The 21,568-nt window shown below is 37.0% G+C and overlaps 1 protein-coding gene across 8 annotated transcripts in view; it reads left to right on the forward strand.

Annotated features, from left to right (window-relative positions):
- DCAF17 (DDB1 and CUL4 associated factor 17) overlaps positions 1–21,568 on the forward strand; it is a 57,050-nt gene that overhangs the window by 25,219 nt on the left and 10,263 nt on the right. For all 8 annotated transcript variants that reach the window (XR_012421214.1, XM_074009436.1, XM_045368289.3 and 5 more), the window contains 5 exons: positions 9,312–9,454; positions 14,596–14,705; positions 17,585–17,675; positions 18,713–18,796; positions 20,748–20,903. Coding sequence is in view for 7 of the 8 variants with exons in the window: in XM_074009436.1 (XP_073865537.1) it covers positions 9,312–9,454; positions 14,596–14,705; positions 17,585–17,675; positions 18,713–18,796; positions 20,748–20,903 (584 nt within the window). In the remaining variant the exon portion in view is untranslated. The remainder of the gene's footprint in view (positions 1–9,311; positions 9,455–14,595; positions 14,706–17,584; positions 17,676–18,712; positions 18,797–20,747; positions 20,904–21,568) is intronic.

The raw sequence follows: 21,568 nt of genomic DNA on the forward strand, positions 1-21,568 counted from the left end.
ATATCTGTTTATCTTAATTCTTGTTCATTAAGAGTCATTCCTTATCATGTTGAAGACATTCCTCTTATTTATAATCAACCAATAAGCATTATATTTTTAGGTGAAACGCCAAAAGATTTTCTAATATAGACAGAATAAGATAAGAATTTTTTCTATCATTTTCTTTAACATTGTATTAGTAATAGACCAAGAAACAAATGAAAGATGTCATTGTTCAAAAGGAAAAAATATTATTTTTGGTAGTAAATGACAAATTATAAAAACTACTGGGAGTTCAAGTAAGTTATTCATGAAGTTCAAAATAAATATTTTAAAAATTACTCAAGTTTTTAGATGCCTTGGACAAACTGAATTAGGCAGTTGTATGAAAATTCAGCCCTAGCAATACCTCCTGTATTCAATACAAATACTTTAAAAGGAATCTATTAAGAATTTTTAAACTGTAGGCTCCAGTGGTAACTGGGTTATGTTGAAAAGGGTTATTTCGGACAGAGTTTTTCCAAATGGTAGCATTATTCTTGTTGAAATGCAAATAAAAAGTAAGTAAAGGCTGGGCACGGTGGCTCAAGCCTGTAATTCCAGCATTTTGGGAGGCTGAGGCGAGTAGATCACGAGGTCAGGAGTTCAAGACCAGCCTGGCCAACATGGTGATACCCACTCTCTACTGAAAAAACAACAATTAGCTAGGCATGGTGGCGGGCACCTGTAATCCCAGCTACTTGGGAGGCTGAGGCAGGAGAATTGCTTGAACCTGGGAGATGGAGGTTGCAGTAAGCCAAGATCGCGCCACTGCACTCTAGCCTGGGTGATAGAGCAAGACTCCATCTCAAAAAATAAAAAAATAAAAAAATAAGTGAGTAAAACAAAAGAACAACGATGATAAAGACAAAGCACACAGAGCCTGAAGAATTGTCCTGGAGTTTTGTCCCTTTTTTTAGAAAGAAGACTGGATTTGGGATCAGAATCTTAGTCTGCTGACTAGTAAGGGTGACACTCTGCTACTAACTGGTGGTATGATAATAATAAAAATTATTATTATTATTATTTTGAGACAGGATCTCACTCTGTTGCCCAGACTGGAGTGCAGTGGAGAGATCAGAGCTCACTGCCATCTCCACCTCTTGGGCTGAAGTGATTGTCCTACGTTAGCCTCTCAAGTAGCTGGGACTGCAGGTGTGTGCCGCCACACCCAGCTAATTTTAGTATTTTTTGTTTGATAGAGATGGTGTTTCACTATGTTGCTCAATTTGGCTTTGAACTCCTGGGCTCAAGCAATCTGCCTACCTCATCCTCCCAAAGTGCTGGGCTTACAGGCATGAGCTATTGTGCCCAGCTGATAGTGGGCAAATTATTTAACCTCTCTGGGCCTCACATTTTGAAACTTTGAAATAATAATATTTGAAAACATAATCTATGAAATAATTTCTCATTGTAAAAAAAAATTCGATGATTTTTGTATGTTTGACTAAGAAAAGTAGCACATTATATTGGAAGCTTTCAGTGTTTATTTCATACTGTAGAGACTGAAATCCTATTCATTTCTCCAATTTTGTTTTGCAATCTTAAGGTCTATACAAATAGTATTTATTTTAACTTTAAATAATTTTTTCTTAGTGCAAAAGCAGTTCCTTTGCATTATTTAAAAAATTGGGAAATTGGCCAGGTGTGGTGCCTCATGCCTGTAATCCCAGCACTTTGGGAGGCTGAGGTGGGCAGATCACTTGAGGTCAGGAGTGTAAGACCAGCCTGGCCAACACAGTGAAACCCCAAAAATTAGCTGGGCATGGTGGCGGATGCCTGTAATCCCAGTTACTCAGGAGGCTGAGGCAGGAGAATTGCTTGAACCTGGGAGGCAGAAGCTGCAGTGAGCCGAGATTGTGCCACTGCTCTCTAGCCTGGGCAACAGAGCAAGACTCTGTCTCAAAAGGAAAAAAAAAGAAAAAAATAAAATTTAAAAATTGGGAAATAAAGATAAGCAGAAGAGAAAATGTAAAACATTTGTAGTCCTCTTACATGGGGTTGTTATCCCCTTGATGTGTTATTTTCTAATCTTACAATGTGTGTGTTTCTTTATGTTTAAAACCAAGAAAAGAATCATACCATAAGTGCTCTTTCATAACTCATTTGTTAAGAAATCAACTCTATTGAGGTATAATTTACATGTAATTAAAATGCATCCATTGTAACTGTACAGTTTGAGTTTTGTCAAATGTATACATCCATGAAATCACCACTACAGTCAAGATTTAGAATCTTTTCATCATTCCAAAGAGTTCCTCTGTGCCCTACCCAGTAAATTCCTCTCTTAACCCAGCCCTAGGCAACCAGTGATCTGCTTTTTTTTTCACAGTAGATTAAATTTATATTTTCTGGAGTTTTATATTAATGAAACCACATGGCGTGTATTTTTTGGTTTGGCTTTTTTCACTCAGGATATTATATTTGAGATTCGTTTCATGTTGTTGCAAGTATCTATAGCCTAACCCACTTTTTGTTGTTAATATGTTATGAATATTTCCATCTAGATTGTTTAATAGGTGGCCTTGTGAAAACAACAAAGTTGTAATCCTGTCTCACTCTTTACACCAAAATAAATAACAGATGGATCAAAGACTTAAAAGTTTTAGAAGAAAACTTGGGAGAATCTTTTTATCTCAGTGTGGGGAAGACCTTTCTAAGTACAACACAAAACCCAAAGCCATAAAAGAAGAGATTGATAAATTAGGCAAAAAATCCCTAGACATATACAACATAAACCAACTCAAATAACAAACAGGAGACATAGTTACAAATCATACTATAATATGGCAATTTCCTTAATATGTAAAGGGTTCTATAGATCAATAAGAAAAAGAGCGATGTCCAATTATAAAACGATCAAAGGATATTGTTTAAAAGAAACAGAAATATAAATGACTTTTAATTAGGGGAATGCAAAGGTCAATGTCACTGCTAAGAGAAATGTAAATTAAAATTACTATAAGATACATCTCTTCAGATTCTTAAATATCAAAAAGTTAGAACTTTCGATAAAATATGGTTGGTAAAAGTTTAGAATAGGCACTTTCATTTATTGTTGGGACCCTTTATGGCCCCCAACAGTTTGTCAATATGATGGTTTGTTAATATGTATAAAAATTTTAAATGCATATACTCCTTGAACCCAGCAACTCTAGTACTGGGAATTTATCCTAGATATATTCACTTGTATAGAAAGTGATAAATGTACAATTAAAACGTTGTTTCTAATAGCAAAAGATTGGAAACAGTCTATACATTGGTAAGTGACATTAGTATTATTTTATCATTGTATAGCTGTATCATAAATTTAATTGCTAAGTTGTTAAAAAGAAGGAGGAGTTTTAACTGGACATAGTGGCTCATGCCTGTAATCCCAGCACTTTGGGAGGTGGAAGCAGGTGGATCACTTGAGGTCAGGAGTCCGAGACCAGCCTGGCCAACATGGCGAAACCCTGTCTCTACTAAAAATACAAAAATTAGCCAGGTGTGGTGGCACGCACCTGTGATCCCAGCTACTCAGGAGGCTGAGGCACAAACATCGCTTGAACCCAGGAGACAGAGGTTGCAGTGAGTAAGATTGTGCCACTGCACTCCAGCCTGGGGGATGGAGTGAGATGCAAAAAAAAAAAAAAAAAAAAAAAAACCAGAAAGAGAAATTCTTTTTGTACTGGTAGAGAATAATTTCCACGATGTGTACTATTAAGTAAAAAAAAATGGGTGCAAAACTGTGTATGTAAAAATCTTCATTTGTGTAAGTATTCATACTCACGTATTAAAGAAAAAAAATATATATATATGGTGATACGCTTTTGGATTTGCTTGGAATATCTGAAAGAACACATAAAAACTTGATAAATAGTTATATTGAAAGAGATACAGATCAAAGGAAGACAGTTTTCGTTATATTTTCTAATACTTTTAAAATGTAGTACTTGTATTACCTATGCCAAAAAGTGGTTCTCTCTGTGTGTGTGCATCTCCTTGAGATGTTAAGAACTTGACCTATATGCCACATTACAGATGAACCATAATTTACTTAACCAGTTCCCTACTTTGGACATTTAGTTTGTTTCTAATTTTGTGATAACAAATAGCATATTTCTGTAACCATTAGGGATCCTTGCCTGAATCAGTTATGTCATGTGAGTTGCAGAATGGCAGTTTTTAAAATTCTGTTCCTCCTTTTTACCTTCAATAGCTGGCATTTTTCTAGAAATAAAAGCTTTAACTCATCAACTAGAGATAAACTGTAATTCCTTCCAAAAGGCAAGTTAAAGACTTATTTCTTCCCTTTAATTATCAATATTCAGAGCAAGAAGTTGGTATAATAGTCACTTTTGATGGCAGCAAAATGTTTTACAGATAAATACACATACATAAACACAACAGACTCATGGATTTTTTTATTTGTCTACTATTATATAGTAATAGTTACTGTTCTTAATGATGTTCAAATTGTCCTGAATTTGGCCAACAGAAACTTCATTTTGACATACTCAAGTAATCTTAGAGAATTTCCTTGCTTTCTAGAACAACAATGTGTCCCAGGCTTACCTTTAACTTTCCTATTTCTGATAGGGGGCCATTTTAGTAGAGAATGTCATTAAAGACTATCAGTTTCCTGCAGCACTACAAACTGGGCAGCTTTAAACAATGGAAATTTATTCTCTCACAGTTCTGGAGGCTAGAAATTCAGAATTAAGGTATTGGCAGAGGTCGCCGCCCTCTGAAGGCTCTAGGGAAGAATCCTTTCTTACCCCTTGTCGCTTCTGGTGGTTACTCACAATCTTTGCTGTTTTTCGCTTGTGGCAGCATAACTCCAAATTCTGCCTCTGACTTTTCCATGGCCTTTCTCCCTCTGTGTCTTCAAATCTCTTTTTCCTTATAAGGACACCAGTCATTGAATTTAGGTCCTATTCTGATCCAGTATGATCTTAACTTGATTATATCTATGAAGATCCTATTTGCAAATAAAGTCATATTTACCAGTACTGGGGGTTAGGACTTTAACATATCTTTTGAGGGAACACAAGGCAGCTCACAACAGAGACCCAAATCTAGTTGTGTTCACTGCAGTTGGATATCTTTACTTTTAGGTCCTTTTGATTAACAGAGCTGAGAAATACATTAAAACAAAAATTCATTAGCTCATTTTCATACTTCCAAATTTAGCGATTCTTTTTTGATTATATTTGTATTTCTCTTAACTCATACTGAACTTCTCGATTTCTAAATAAGACTTTATCCTACAATATATATATATGATAGTCTTAAAATTGCAGTACCAGTGTTACTACTAAGAACTAAAGTATGGGCCAGGCGCAGTGGCTCACGCTTGTAATCCCAGCACTTTGGGAGGCCGAGGCAGGTGGATCACTTGAGGTCAGGAGTTCGAGACTAGCCTGGCCAACATGGTGAAACCCTGTGTCTACTAAAAATACAAAAAATTTAGCCAGGCGTGGAGGTGTACACCTGTAATCCCAGCTACTCGGGAGGCCGAGGCAGGAGAATTGCATGAACCTGGGAGTAGAGGTTACAGTGAGCCAAGATTGCGCCACTGCACTCCAGCCTGAGTGACAGAGTGAAACTCTGTCTCAAAAAGGAAAAAACAAAAAACTAAAGTATGGAGTGAAGGTTAAGATTTCCCTGCAGTTTCTTTTCTCCTTAGTGTACAGCCCAGGAAGTATACACATGGAGTGATGTGTTCAAAGACAATTTGAAATCATTTTTCTATAGGATTAAGCTACCAACATGATCTAATTAGATTCATTTGTTTCATTTTGTTTTCGATTTTGGGGTTTGTTGTTTTCCTTTTGAGTTTATTCTTGAAGTTGTGAAATGTGTATATAGTTGAAAGATCAAAACTGTATAAAAAGACACATTCAGAAATTTCTTTTCTTTTTGTTTTGAGAGAGTCTTGTTCTGTCACCCAGGCTGGAGTGCAATGGCCCGATCTCAGCTGACTGCAACCTCCACCTCTTTGGTTGAACCAGTTCTCCTGCCTCAGCCTCTTGGGTAGCTGGGACTACAGGCACGCACCACCACACCTGGCTAATTGTTTTTTTGTATTCTTAGTAGAGATGGGGTTTTGTCACCTTGGCCAGGCTGGTCTTGAACACCTGACCTCAGGCGATCTACCCCTCTTGGCCTCCCAAAGTGCTGAGACTACAGACATGGGCTACTGTGCCTGGCCCCATTTTCTATTTCATTGCTTTCTGTTTTTATTTTTTATTCTTTTCTTTAATCCTGTTACTGCCATCAATAACCATTGTTTTTAGATTCTGGTTTATCTTACTATTGTTTCTTTTTGCAAAAATAAGCAAATGTATGTTTGCATACTTTAAATATTTAATCTTCTTTCTCACAACAAATGCAGTATATTATATCCTCTCTTCTATACCTTATAATTTTACTTAACATATATCTAATTAAAAAAATTTTTTTTTTATTTTTAGTAGAGGCGAGGTTTTGCCATGTTGCCCAGGCTGGTCTTGAACTCCAGGGCTCAAGCAATCCGCCCACCTTGGCTTCCCACATGTTGGGATTACAGGTGTGAGCCACCACACCTGGGCAAATTTTCTAAGTAAACATTTATTTGGTAGAAGAAATATGTCAAGTTAATTATCCCCTACATTTAAAAATTCTAGAAAAAATCATATTGTATTATAGGTGTAGCCCTTCTTTGATAAATAATACAGTTCTTTTGTATGCATTATGTTAAAATTGTCTTTTAAAGTATTGTTTGACCTTTCACAGATCCAGAGTATTTTAATTAATAATAATATTTATTTTCTTTTTAAGGCCCCTTTTTTTTCCCACAATGTAGCAAGTGGAAGCCCTTTTGCTGGCTCTCCTACTCTTTTAACACTACCCTCTGATATCCTTGTAAACATACTTGCTTTCTGGAAACAACAGATGGTCCACGCCCATCATAAAATTTTCTTACCACAAGGCATGGAATCAGCTACTCTGAGAACTTTTAGACCTTTTTCATTAAGAATAGTATTAGAGATCACAATTGAGGCTTTTGGGTTAGCAGGGCACATCAGAGTTGTGGGCAGAGTAATATTGCTACTTTTGGGTCATTTTTTGCATTTACTGGGGAAAGTATTTATTTTTAAATACATCTGTTTCTACTGATTATTTTTTCTGTTTTGAATTCCTGTATTCTCGATATTGAATTTCATATATTGAATTTCATATTCTCTATATGTTAAATTTCACATTCTCTATAATGTACCTAGTTGATTTCAACCCCAAATTCAAACTCTAATTGTATGTTTTTCTTTTAATAATTTTTCTCTTCTTCATCCACCATATCATCACATACAATGTTTGTATTTCTCTTATAATTTGCCAACTCATGGCCTTTGTCCCTTTTTCTATTAGGGGGTTTATATTTTTTACTGCTTAAAAAGACCTTTATGTATTAAAGATACTACCCTTTTCTTAAAAGGTTAAAAAAAAAGCAGTTGACATATATTTGATATGTTTATGCCTGTCTCTTCTTTTTCCTCAAGATTGTTTGTGAACCACTTTTTATGAAAGTTGACCCTTAACACAGATTTTGAACTGCACAAGTCCACTTACACACAGATTTTTTTCAATAAATACAGGAAAATTTTTTGGAGATTTGCCACAATTTGACAAAAAATCACAGATGAACCGCATAGCCTAGAAATATGGAAAAAATTAAGAAAAAGATATCTCATGAGTGCATCAAACATATGTAGATACTAGTTTATCTGTTAGTTGACTATGTTATTGGTAAGGCTTCTGGTCAACAGTAGTCTATTAGTAGTTAAGTTTTGGGGAAGTCAAAAGTTTGACGGGGCACAGTGGCTCACCTGTAATCCAAGCACTTTGGGAGGCCGAGGCAGGCGGATCACTTGTGACCAGGAGTTTGAGACCAGCCTGGTCAACGTAGTGAAACCCCATCTCTACTAAAAATACAAAAATTAGCTGGGCGTGGTGGCATATACCCATAATCTCAGGTGTAATACTTAGAGGAGGTTGTAATACTTAGGAGGCTGTGTAATACTTAGGAGGTTGAGGCATGAGAATTGTTTGAACCCAGGAGGAGAAGGTTGCAGTGAGCCAAGATTGTGCCACTGCACTCCAGCCTAGGTGACAGCAAGACTGTCTCAAAAAAAAAAAGAGAGAGAAAAGTTATACGTGGATTTTTGACTACACAGGGGATTGGATTGCCCCTAACCCTCATGTTGTTTAAGGGTGAACCATTTGTTGTTGTTGTTGTTTTTTCCATGTATAGCTCAAGTAGTACATTGTCCTTATGAAGAGGCTTAATAAAGTATGCATTTCTGTATATAACATGTGACTTTTACACAAATGATCTTCCTAAGACAAGCCCCTTTTCTAATATTAGTGGCCTCATAAACTAAAAATTAAATTCTCAAGTTAGAGGGGAAAATGAGAGAGTCATAGGTTAGCCACCTGCCCGAACAGACCATGTGGTGTTTCCTAAAGGCTGCTTGAAATGAATTCAGGTCTTCTAAAATTGCTGTACCTTCCATTTATGCATCTAAGAATAGATCTATTATGCCCTAAAGTTGTGATAAAAGAAGATGACTAAAAAGCACCAACAGAAATTTATTTTACAGTGTCAGTCTTCAAAAGAAGCTGACTGGATATATCTGAACTACCTTAAAGTTAACTTGTCTGATGATAATAGTAGTTGTAGTGACTATCCTGTAATAAAACTTCCATTGTGACAGGCCCTTTCCTAAGTGGTTACATGCATTGGGACTAATACTGCCTCTGTACTGGAAATCTTAAGCAAGATAGATGTATACCTGAGTATACCTGTCAGTCCAGGATGTGGAAGATCTCTTCCTCACATTTGAAGGCATTGTTAGACCTAATTACCTTGTAGGATTATTATGAGAGTTAGAAATAGTATCTAACCCAGAGTCTTTTACATAGTAGATGTTCAGTAAGAGGCAGCTACTTTAATTAAATGTACTTTGTCGTTTCTTACCATTGTAAACACCTTTAGCCAAGTTTTAATCTCTGCTCACCTGTGGGCCACAAATACCTCCTGAAAACAGATAACTAGAAAGTTGATTCAGCCTAATTTCGGTTCCGACTAGCTGTTTCTTTTCTTACAATAAGCTCCTTACCTGATTGTATTTTATTTCCTTGAACATAGTGATTTTTCATTAATAGAAATTTATAGATGTTGCATGCAAAGAAAGGTTGAATTCAGTTAGTGAATAGTCCAGAGCTCCCAGAACAGTGCAGCTAATGAATTCCTTTTCCTGTCTCTGCAGACCTACCACCACTGCTCTTTGAGGTGTCATCCCTGGAGAATGCTTTTCAGATTGGAGGCCATCCTTGGCACTACATCATCACACCTAATAAGAGGAAACAGAAAGGAGTTTTCCATATTTGTGCCCTAAAAGACAATTGCCTGGTAAATGAGTGATCAGACTTTTTAGTAGCAAATTTGTATCAAATTCTTTGTTTTCTACCTCTCGAATAGGCCCACATTCCTAAGAATTACTTTTTTATGTATTTGTTTTAATAATTTGCAAACCATTTAAAATACAGAATAGAGACAATATAGAAAACATTTGTGTGTATCACCCATAATTTTAAAACATTAACGTTTGAAAATTCTTATAGCACCAAGAATTTTATAGTTTTTTTAATCTCACCAATCTCCCAGCAAGGGATCTCATGTAAAACCTCTCCACAGTGGGACTCACCAATGGAATGTGTTCACATTGCTTCTGAAATTGCTGGTGGAATGTATTATTGGTTTTGCTTCTCCATGGTTTATTGCTCTTTGCCTTCCAGAGCAGAACCAGATGGAACTCTGGTGGTCACAGTGTAGGTAAATTGAAGCACTTTGAATTTGTAAGGATATTCTTAAGTTACCTATGGCAGACTAGGTAGAAATGGTACATGGTAAAACAATGGAAATTTCTCCCCTTTGAATTCATTTTTATTTTCTTTTTAAAAATGGCTTAGGCATTGATTTGTCATTTAATAAACACACATTGAGGGCCTACCATGTGCCAGACATGACTAAGGACACAATCTCTTCCCTCAAGTTATACTCTCAAAGGAAACATGTAGAAAAATAAGATGCAGTGTATTAAGTACAGTGATTGTGATCAGTGCAAAAAGTGAGTTAAGGGGGCAGTTCCATTTTTATTTTGTATTGCTGGTTATGTTTTTTGTTGGTTACTTTGTTTTTTGAGACAGGATCTCACTCTGTCACCCAGGCTGGAGTACAGTGGCACAATCATAGCTCACTGTAGCCTCAACCTCCTGGGCTCAAGTGATCCTCCTGCCACAACCTCCTGAGTAGCTAGCACTACAGAAAAATCACTCAAGCTTTCATTGTTGATATTTTTTCTCATTTCATATGGACGTGTCAGCGGAACGCTACTTTTATTTTATTTATTTATTTTTTTGAGACGGAGTCTCACTCTGTCGCCCAGGCTGGAGTGCAATGGCGCAAGCTCGGCTCACTGCAAGCTCCGCCTCCTGGGTTCACGCCATTCTCCTGCCTCAGCCTCCCAAGTAGCTGGGACTACAGGCGCCCGCCACCATGCCCAACTAATTTTTTGTATTTTTAGTAGAGACAGGGTTTCACCGTGTTAGCCAGTATGGTCTCGATCTCCTGACCTCGTGATCCACCCACCTCGGCCTCCCAAAGTGCTGGGATTACAGGCGTGAGCCACCGCACCCGGCCAACACTACTTTTATTTTATATTTATTTATTTAAAGACAGAGTCTCACTCTGTTGCCCAGCCTGGTGTGCAGTGGCACAATCAGAGCTCACTGCAGCCTCAACCTCCTGGGCTCAGGTGATCCTCCCACCTCGGCCTCCCGAGTATCTGGGACTACAGGAGCGCACCACCATGCCTGGCTACTTTTTTATTTTTTGTAGAGATGGGATCTCGCTACGTTTTCCAGGTTAGTCTCGAATTTCTGGCCTCAAGTGATCCTCCCTTTTGATATAGCAGAAGAATTTGCCTTTTTTTTTTTGAGGCAGGTTCAGCTTATGCTGACCTTGCTCAATCAGTCACTGTTGGCTCCAGTGGCTTTCACCACGTTACAGATCACCTTTTACCACGTTGCAGATCAGCATAGCCTTGGGTCCATTTATCCACTTCCCTTGATGTCATGGCCATCAGGGGACAATGTGTGTAGTGTCTTCTAGTTTTCTTTTGTAGGAGCATTGTTCCCTTCCATTTCCCCAAATACTTATTACATGGCAGCTCCTATTTGGCCCAGCCCGGTGACATTCTCTTTTCTAAAGGACTCTCTAAGGGCTGTTTTCCACTGTGACAAGTCTTGGTTTGATTGGTCACCTCCCACCCAGTGAACATCATTCAGCCACCAGGACCTGTCACATCTCTTTTTCACTTAACTTTGGATCTAGTGAAATCCTGCACAGTTCACATTCTGGACATTTAACACATATTCTTTTTTATAAGAACTGATAGTACCTATTACTTCATACACAAACACACACACACGTACACATACAGCCGGCCCTCTATATCCATGGGTTCCACATTTGTGGATTCAACTAACTATGGATTGGAAATATTCAGGAAAAAAAAAAAGGATGGTATAAGGGATGATGTGCATAGATGCATAGATTGTATGCAAATACTGCACCATTTTATACAAGGTACTTGAGCATCCAGTAGGTTTTCGTATTTGTAAGGGGTCCTGGAAGCAATCCCCTATGGTTTCCGAGGAATTACTTTATATCTAAATAATGGACTTGAACATGTATATCAAGCATGCTTGTCACACACTCTCCTTCTACAATAACTGATTATAACATTTATTCAAATCTATATTTCAGCATACTCTTAAAGAGCTGCCAAATTCAGGGGAAGCTTTTAGTCCTTTTACTGAACAATTTTATCACTGTGACATTGCCTTAATGATTTGTATACCTATTAACTCCCCACCTGTTAGTCAGAAGAGTAGATAACTAAAAAAACACATAAGCAGCCTAACTTAAGATTTCAGAAAATGTTTCATAGCTTTCTCTATTAAACTGAGCTTTAAAATCTAACATTTGAGCAAATAAAAACAATAGAAGCTGATAATAAACTGCCTAGTATTTCATGCAAAGATCTTTTTTTGCATGTTTTAATTAGATATTACAGTAAAGAGAACAATCTCCTAAAAAAAGATATGTATAGTATGTGCATATTTTGTATTAAACAAAGGAGCATCTGGAGCTAATACTATCATGGACACATTAATTTCAGTGGTTACAATCAACATTTAATTACATTAATTTTCTTTTATGTAAAATGTAATAATACCACTATTTCTATTAGGTATAATTAGGATTCTTGTAGAAATTCTTGAAAAATTGAAACTCATTCATTGATTTGATACATAAAATGTATTACATTCCAAAAATTTAAAAATCGTGAGGCCAGGCACAGTGGCTCACACCTGTAATTCCAGCACTTTGGGAGGCGTAGGCAGGCAGATCGCTTGAGCCCAGGAGTTCAAGACCAGCCTGGGCAACATGGTAAAACCCTGCCTCCACAAAAAAATACAAAAATTAGCCAGGTGTGGTGGTGTGCACCTGTGGTCCCAGCTACTTGGAAGGCTGAGGTGAGAGAATTGATTGAGGCCAAGAGGTCAAGGCTGCAGTGAGCCAAGATCACACCACTGCATTCCAGCCTGTGCAACAGAGTGAGACCCTGTCTCAAAAATTTAAAAATAAAAATAAATCATGGCATACAAAGCACTTACAATATAACCCCAGCCTACCTCTCCAGTCTCATGGCTGAATACTATACTTTTTAATTTAATTTTACCAGTTACTCATGTTTATATGCATACTGTATGGATTAACACCGCTATACTTTTGGTTTTTTTGTTTGTTTTGTTTTGAGACACGGTTTCACTCTGTTGCCCAGGCTGGAGTGTAGTGGTGTGATCTCGGCTTACTTCAACCTCCACCTCCTGGGTTCAAGCGATTCTTCTGCCTCAGCCTCCTCAGTAGCTGGGATTACCGGCGCACACTAGCATAGCCACTAATTTTTGTATTTTTAGTAGAGATGGGGTTTCATCTTGTTGGCCTGGCTAGTCTCGAACTCCTGACCTCAAGTGATCCGCCTGCCTCAGCCTTCCAAAGTGCTGGGATTACAGGCGTGAGCCACTGCCCCCGACCGAGTAACACTTCTGTACTTTTGATTTTGCTGTCTGTTATTTGTAGCTATTTTCTGCTTATCCTTTAAGGCTCATTTCAACCTTTTTTTAACTCCCAAAATTCTCTTCACTTGGCTGTCTGGTGCATGGGTCAATTACGTATTGGAGTACAGTGGCACAATCGTAGCTCACAATAACTGCCTTATTTTTTTTTTATTTATGTTTCTGCCTCCCCCCAGACTATAAGCTTCTTGACGACAAGGATTGTTTAATTGATGTGAGGCATGAATGCCTAGTCTGATACCTAGAACATAGTAGCCTATCAATGTATGCTAATGGAATTTAAAAGCTTTAGTGTTTCAAAACTCATGAGTATCTAGTAGGAAATATGGCATCATTTCATTTTACATTAGAGAAATTAAATTAAATGACTTCTGTAAAGCCAGTGGAGTTAATATATCCAAGTTGGTATTCATTCCCAGTGCTCCTGGATATAAGGTAAAACATTTGTGTACACATGTGATAACATATCAGATGGGTTTTTTCTTTATTTTGATATCTAAATATACTACAGGGAAATCTCTTCTTGCCTTAAAAGCTAAGCAGTATTAGATCATTTCCTCAGATACTAGAATTCAACATTTGACTTATCCAAGATTCTGTGACCCATGTCTGAGACTTTAGGTTTGTTTACATGTTCATTTTTTTGTTATCTGCTCTTCTCATTGAAAGATAGTTGGGGACAGGGAAGAGAGGAAGAAGTTGTGGAGAACTGCATGTGCATGATTATGGCAGAGTTATATAATGGAAAGTCCACGGATTTTGAGTCAGATCTGCTGTTTAGTAGGTTCAAAATATTGGACAAGGTCAGGTGCAGTGGCTCACGCATGTAGTCCTAGCACTTTAAGAGGCTGAGGTGAGAGGATCACTTGAGGCCAGAGTTTGATACCAGCCTGGGCAACATAGCGAGACTCTATCTCTATTTAAAAACACACACACACACAAACCAAAAAAAAACTGGACAAATGATTTATTCTCTTTGTCTATCAGTTTTCAGTACTTCCTTTGAGTGTTATTATTAAACGAAGCAGTGACTATAAAGCATCGAATGCGGTTCCTGACACAAAGTAGATGCTTGAGATATGGTATCTCTTGTGTTATTACACCTGTTTGTGAGATATAGGGTATGTTACAGAGCAAATCCATGATATTTCTGAATGTAAATGTTCAGAATTTCTCAAATTTGCATGTCCTCATTTGAGAAATGTCCTCAAATATATTCCACTTTAATTGGTTAATATTTTTTCTTCCATGTACTTTTGACCTACTGATCTATCACTTGGGTTCGATTTTGAAAATCATTTGATTTTCCCTTAATTTTTGTCTTTAATATTTTTTTTCCAACTTCAGGCAAAAAACGGGATCCAGGAAATGGATTGTTGTTCTCTAGAATCTGACTGGATCTATTTCCATCCTGATGCTTCTGGTAGAATAATACATGTTGGCCCAAATCAAGTCAAGTGAGTAATCTCATTAGTTCTTGAAAGTTAAGAGCAGTTTTTGGTAGCATTTATTGGCATCTTTATTTTTGCCAGCGAACTAGTGAGCCAATTAATGGAAAGAATTAGTTGTTGTTGAGTGCTTTCTCAAAGACTGGCATATAGAAAACTTGAATTTATTCTTTCAGCCTCAACATTACTGTTTGTAAGTATTAAATTTGAAAAAGTTATTTGATGGATGATATGCGAGTAAAAGGTAATTACAGACTGGCCCTTTCTCATCAGATCTTAATTAATTCTCTAGGGTCAATAAGAAAGAAAAGTATTTGTCTTTGTTCTGAAAGACAGCCTAGACACAGGAAAGGAAGTGGATTGTTTGAAGTAAATCTTGTTTTATTTTGATTGGTTTCAGGGCACACACATCTCTCACAAACTGACCTTTCCTTTCCTTAAACACTTTTCATTTGGCATGCCTGACACCACGGTTCTGAATATTTTCCTCTTTCGTCTATCTTTTTTAGTATGCTTTTGTGCTCCTCCTCCTCTACCCAGACTTTAATTGTTGGATGTCCATAGTTGGGTCTTAGGCCCTCTTCTCTTCTCACTATTTCCATTCTGCTTGATTCTGTTTATTCCTTTGGCTTCAAGATCATGTATACATGAAAACTCCAAAATGTATATACTAACCCCAACCTCTCATCTAAGCTCATTCCAGAAATCTTGAATCATTCCTGATACCTTCTTACCAGTTTGTCTTTCATCAGTATACATACATTTAAACACTTAGAGGCATTCTCTTTCTCTCATACATACACACCATATATCCTCTCAATCCAGTTTATTTTGCTACAAAATATTTTTTAAATCTGCCTATTTCTGCCCTTGGCCACTGTCATCGTCTTGGTCAGGTCACTGTCATCACTAGCCTAGGTTACAATAATAGCCCACTCCAGGACTCCAGGATCCACTCTTGCACTAAGTCAGTTTTCTTCTCAGCAGCTAGCATGATTTTTAAGAACATGAAGAAATACAAAAACCTATGCAAGTGAATTCAAATGCTTTAACCTTTTTATTGCTTTTCATTGCTCTTAGGATAAAAATCAACATAGTTAGCATGGTCCGAAAGACCCTCCTCCCACTCAGTTTACTCTAGTCATGCTGTCTTTTCAGAAAATGGAGGGCGTGTTCCCTCTGTTTGGAGTCTGTTTCCCCTACCTGTTCTTCTGCCTAATTTCTATTCATATTTTATGACCCAGCTTCAATATCACTTTTCCACAGACCTTCCCTGATGCCTCTTGTCAGATTTGCTTGCCCATGGTATTTTCATTTTACCCATGGTGTCATCTTCCTTTGTAGCACTTAGGGCAACTTAGATAAATTATTTTTGTGATCCTCTGCTTAAATACCTTATTTGGTATCATAAACTCTATGATGACAGGGAAGGAGTCTGTTTTGCTGACACCTATAACCCCAGCACTAAGCATAGTCCTTGGCACAGAGTAGATGCTCAGTATTTGTTGAGTAAGAAGAGAAGGGGCTGGGCATGATGGTTTAAGTCTATCATCCTGTACTTTGGGAGGCCGAAGCAGGAGGATCCCCTGAAACCAGGAGTTTGAGACCAGCCTGGGCAACATAGTGAGACTTCGTCTCTACAAAAAATTTAAATAAAAAATAGCCAGGTATGATGGTGGGCACCTGTGGTCCTAGCACCTCAGGAGGCTGGGGCAGGAGAATCAGCTGAGCCCAGGAGTTCGAGGCTGCAGTGAGCTATGATTGTAGCACTGTACTCCAGCCTGGGTAATGGAGTAAGACCCTGTCTCTAAAAAAATAAAAAATAAAAAAGGGAAGTGTCTGCCTTTATTTTTTATGCTTCATGGTAATCAGTCTACCTCTCTGGATCTACTCTTCATATAAGGAAGATGAAAGGATTTAATGAAATAAGATTATTAATTTTTACACATCTTAATCTGTGGTTCCGCTTCAGTAAGCCTTACTTTTAATGTTTGCTACCACCCATATTAGTTTGAACTTAAGAAAATAAGGCCCAAAAAGAGTGTATGGCCTTTTGCCAGGTTTTAAAATATAAGCATTTAAAAATATTGCCTCTAAAAACACTAAGTGAGTAATTTAAATTATTATTTGATCTCTTGGTCTTCGGGAACTCTGAGGCCTCCAGCACTCTCTGGACACATAGCTGCTTCTCTCTGCTGTTCTTTTTTTCTGCATTTGAGACTTTGAGCTTGTAAAACATTGTGCTTTTGAAGCTTGTTAACGATGTAAACAGATTTCCGTGGGTGGTGAGCAAATAGGCTTGATCCATGAGGCCATTTGCACTCAAAAAACCCAAATCTTTAAATATAATCAATCCTAAGAAAAAAAGAAGAGTATTTTCAGTTGTTACTTTTAAATATTATTCTATCATGAAAACTCTTAGTTTCTATTTGGTATAGATTTCATTGCTAATTGAATTTCTTTATAGTTAACCCCAAGTGTTGCTCATAGATATCTCATCCTACTTCAGAAATAAAAATGCAAATATCTGCTATAATTGTTAGAGCTGAAATGTTAGAGACCTGTTATAGCATAGCAGAGATAAGGTTCTTCAGAGTAACTTTTATTAAGCCAGTTTGGAAAATAGCTTAGGCCTGACCAAGCTGATCATTACCTACTTCAGTGGCACCTGTTGTAAGTTCCCACGTTTTTCTGTTTAACAGAATCTCTGAATTTGAAGGAGCTCATGGACATTCAATGATCACTTAGTACTGCAGAGTAATCAAGAGAACTACCTCAGTGTTGTTACTATAATTTTTATTTGTTGAGTTTTATTTCAGTACTTAAACTTTGGCACTGTGATGGTGTTTTGAAGTCTTATGTTCTCAGAATCCTTTTTCCCTTCTCAGAGTTTTGAAGCTAACTGAAATAGAAAATAATAGTTTTCAGCATCAGATCTCTGAAGATTTTGTCATTTTGGCTGACAGGGAGAACAATAAAGTAAGTCAAGAGTACTTTAAAATCCTTTGTATATCATTGTCTTTCTGTAGAAGACTATAATATGCTAATATATTTGCCTTTGAGTGTAGCAGAAAACAACAGCACAGCCCTATAAAAGTCTGTTCATTTTGTCTACATGGGTAGCCAGTTTTAACCCCATGTACATTTGAGATTTAAAGAAAGTTGACTATATTGAGTTTCTCTTTTGCTTATTTCTGTTTCTTTTCTGAGTTTCCTTTTAAGTTTTTATTGATGAATTATCAACCTTTGGGTCTAATTAATTGTGCAAACTTAAATTTAATTGGGGTAATATATAAATCTTTAAAAATCACATACCATACTTTAACTCCAGATGGTACTTTTCTTTTAGTGTATAAATTAAGACCACAAAGAAAATTATGGGGCGGGAAGTATCTAAAACAGATCCACTTTTTATTTGCTGTACTGTATACTAAGGCAAAAGTCAGGTGAATGAGGCAGCTAATCTATAATCTTTTAAATAATTTATTTTTTTGCCCATTCTGGCATTTTAGCCATTAAAAACTTTAATGAAGTATTTTTGAGCCAGGAATAGTGGCTCACACCTGTAATCCCAGCACTTTGGAAGGCCAAGTCAGACAGATTGCTTGAGTTCAGGTGTTCGAGACCAGCCTGGGTGACATGGTGTAACCCTGTCTCTACAAAAAGTAGAAAATTAGCCAGGCATGGTGGTACATGCCTGTAGTCCCAGCTACTTGGGAGGCTGAGCTGGGAGGATCGCTTGAGCCTGGGAGACAGAGGATGCAGTGAGCCAAGATTGTACCACTGCAGTGAGGCAAAATTGCACCACTGCACTCCAGCCTAGGCAACAGAATGAGACCCTGTCTCAAAATATGAAACGGAGGATCAGAAATCTGATTCAGAATTTTCTCAGTTGAGGAAATAATTGTGATGCGGGAGAAGGGTTGGTAAGTTTTACCAAATTTGTTAATACAATTTTACTTTTGACTGCATGTAATAGAACTTGTCATATCTTTTTATTTCTTTCCATATGATAGAATGAAAATGTACTCACTGTTACAGCTTCTGGACGGGTGGTAAAAAAAAGTTTTAACCTTCTGGATGATGACCCAGAACAAGAGGTATTGCTTTGGCCAGAGATGACAAACCAAACCAGTGTGTCCTTGCATTGTGAATTTCATATTAATATTTCCCCATACCCTGGGGTAGAGGCTGGGGTTGAGGGGTTCCAGGCAGGCCAGTTGGTTGGGGTTGTGCATGCTATTTCAACCAGTGCAACCCCACCATCCTCTCTTTTCATATTGTAATTATTCTTAAAGTTTTATTTGCAGAAAAGTTGTTCATAGGACCAAAATAATTTGAAAACACTGTTAGCTTATTGTTTTGTTTTGTTTTGTTGATGTGTATATTTTCTAGGGAAATCTCTTAAGGGAAAATTCTTGAGTTATATCCTGATGACTTTATGGTTTTTGCCTTATTTTTTACTTGCTAGACTTGAATATGTTTGTTAATGCCCATAGGTCAGAGGAAGAGGATGTGAGGGTGTGATAAATCAGTTCAGCTCTTATCTTCAAGTTGACTTTATGAGTCACTGAGCTAAAACATTTTTATCCCCTTCCTTTAAAGAAGCATTGGAAGTATTTATGAAATCAACTGAGTGATCATGCCTTAAATATATAAACCATTGCATAAATTCTAAATCCATTTAGACTATCTAACTATATTATTTGTATGACCATTTTTAGGTAGAAACATTAGAGTGGCCTTCTAAGGACAGTTTTTGAACTTCTTTTAAAATATGTTAGAGGTGGCCCAATATGTAGCAGTTCTCCAAAAAACACACAAAAAATTATTATTTTGGACCATACACACCTATTGAGAACAAAGAAGAAAGCAACATACTCTGCATATAAAACCGTATTCCAGAAAGATGTACTAAAATTTCCAAAAGGTAGCATAATTCATTCAGAGGGGAGAGGTGGTAGCTAAACGAGAGATGCTCTATATCATGAGATTAAAAAACAAAATATTTTAGCCTGTAAAGGAAAAGTTTGAAGAAATTGTGACTAAAATCTATAAAATCACTGACACCAAGGCAAGAAGTCACCCTTTGAAGTTTGACCATGGTAAGGTGAAGGCAAAAAGGAAATAACATAAAAGTACATTTTAATAATCAAAGGTGATAAATCCATATAAATTTTTATGTATTAAGGTGGCAAAGGCAGAAAATGTCAGTGTATTAGAGAGCAGTTGACCAAACATAGGCGAAGAATTAGTGCATAGTGATTGAGAGAAACATGCTATGCCTGTCTTTAAAGTTGATGCCAGGCATTCAGCCAAGATGTACCTTCCTGTGGTCCATTCCTGGATGGTTGGGCACTGATCTGCTTTCCCTGCAAGGTTTTTGAAATCTTGGGTTTTCTTCTTTGAGACACAGTTCTGGGATTTTTCTCTTTTTACCATAGCTAACCCTTTTGTCCCAGTCCTGTTCTGTGGGTTGGATTTCATTTCCTAATAGTCTTCCTCAAGAATAAGCAGCCATTTTTGCTTTATTTAAAAAACCAAAAGGATTTTTTTTAAAGGTGGTAAAAAATCGTAAATAGTGTATGATGGGTTATCTATCCTTCTAGAAATGACTATGTTTTTCTAGTGTGAGAAATTTGAGAGCTCAGTGAGCAGTCTTCAGGTTTCAGAACTGAGCTTCATGTGTTTAGTCCTATCCAGGAATCAGCAAACACACTTGTGAGAGGCAGCAGTTGAATACTCTTTTAAATTTAGAGAAGCTCTGATTTGTTGTCACCGTAGAGAATTTCAGTTATACTTTGAGATCTACATAGACTTGGTTTTGTTTATCAAATCTGTAGGATACTGCTTAACTCTTGAAAATCTTGGAGCTGATGTTTTACTAGGCATATAAATAGATACATTTCTACCTATTATTCTTCCCATTAATTCATTCTTCTCTCATATTTTTGTAAGTAATGGAATACTTAAACTATAAATGCAGAAATAAGCCTACCTGAATAACTGGATTTTGCCCCTTTCCCTCTATTTTATCTGTCTATCCCAAAGACTTTCAAAATTGTGGACTATGAAGATGAGTTAGATTTGCTTTCTGTGGTAGCGGTTACTCAAATAGACGCTGAAGGAAAAGCTCACCTGGATTTCCACTGTAATGAATATGGAACTTTACTTAAAAGCATTCCACTAGTGGAGTCATGGGATGTGGTAAGTAGAGTCCATGGAATACAAAGTTGTAAACCTTTTCTTTATAGGTGCCGTTTATTAGAACAGATGTTACTGTGTTCATGTCAGTCCAGACTCACCTATGCCAATGACCACGTGAAAGAGGTTATTGTCCTATATACAGAACAAAAGAGTACTTCTTAAGCCTTCCTCCCCTTGGCACCAGTGGCCTTAAAGATAAAACTTCATGTGTTTTCCTGAGACTTATTGTCTCTTTCCTTACCCTAGTCTTTGATTTTCTTTCAATTAAAAATTTGGAAAAATTTTTTAAAATAAGAGAATACAGTAATAAATCCAGACAGTTATTTAATAGAGACCGTATCTAAGTATGTAGGATTCTCAGGTACTCTTGAATACATTTGTCTGATATTTCAACTATTATAGAATGTCAAAGTTATAAGGAACAATAGACACTATTTTATCCAGGTCTTGTTTTATCAGTGGAGAACCTGGGAAGTTTGGCAATTCATACATGATCACACAATAAGATAGTAGCAGTGTTGGCAATAGAATCTGGGTATTTAGACTCCCAAGTCCAGAGTTCTTTCTATTCTCTATATTTTGTAGAATGCCTTTTCTTGTTAATAATATGCATATCCACAAATAATGAAAAATAAACCTCTTTCTAGCAACTATTTTCTTCTAAG

Source organism: Macaca fascicularis, chromosome 12 (genome assembly GCF_037993035.2).
Source record: "Macaca fascicularis isolate 582-1 chromosome 12, T2T-MFA8v1.1".
Classification (NCBI taxonomy): domain Eukaryota; kingdom Metazoa; phylum Chordata; class Mammalia; order Primates; family Cercopithecidae; genus Macaca; species Macaca fascicularis.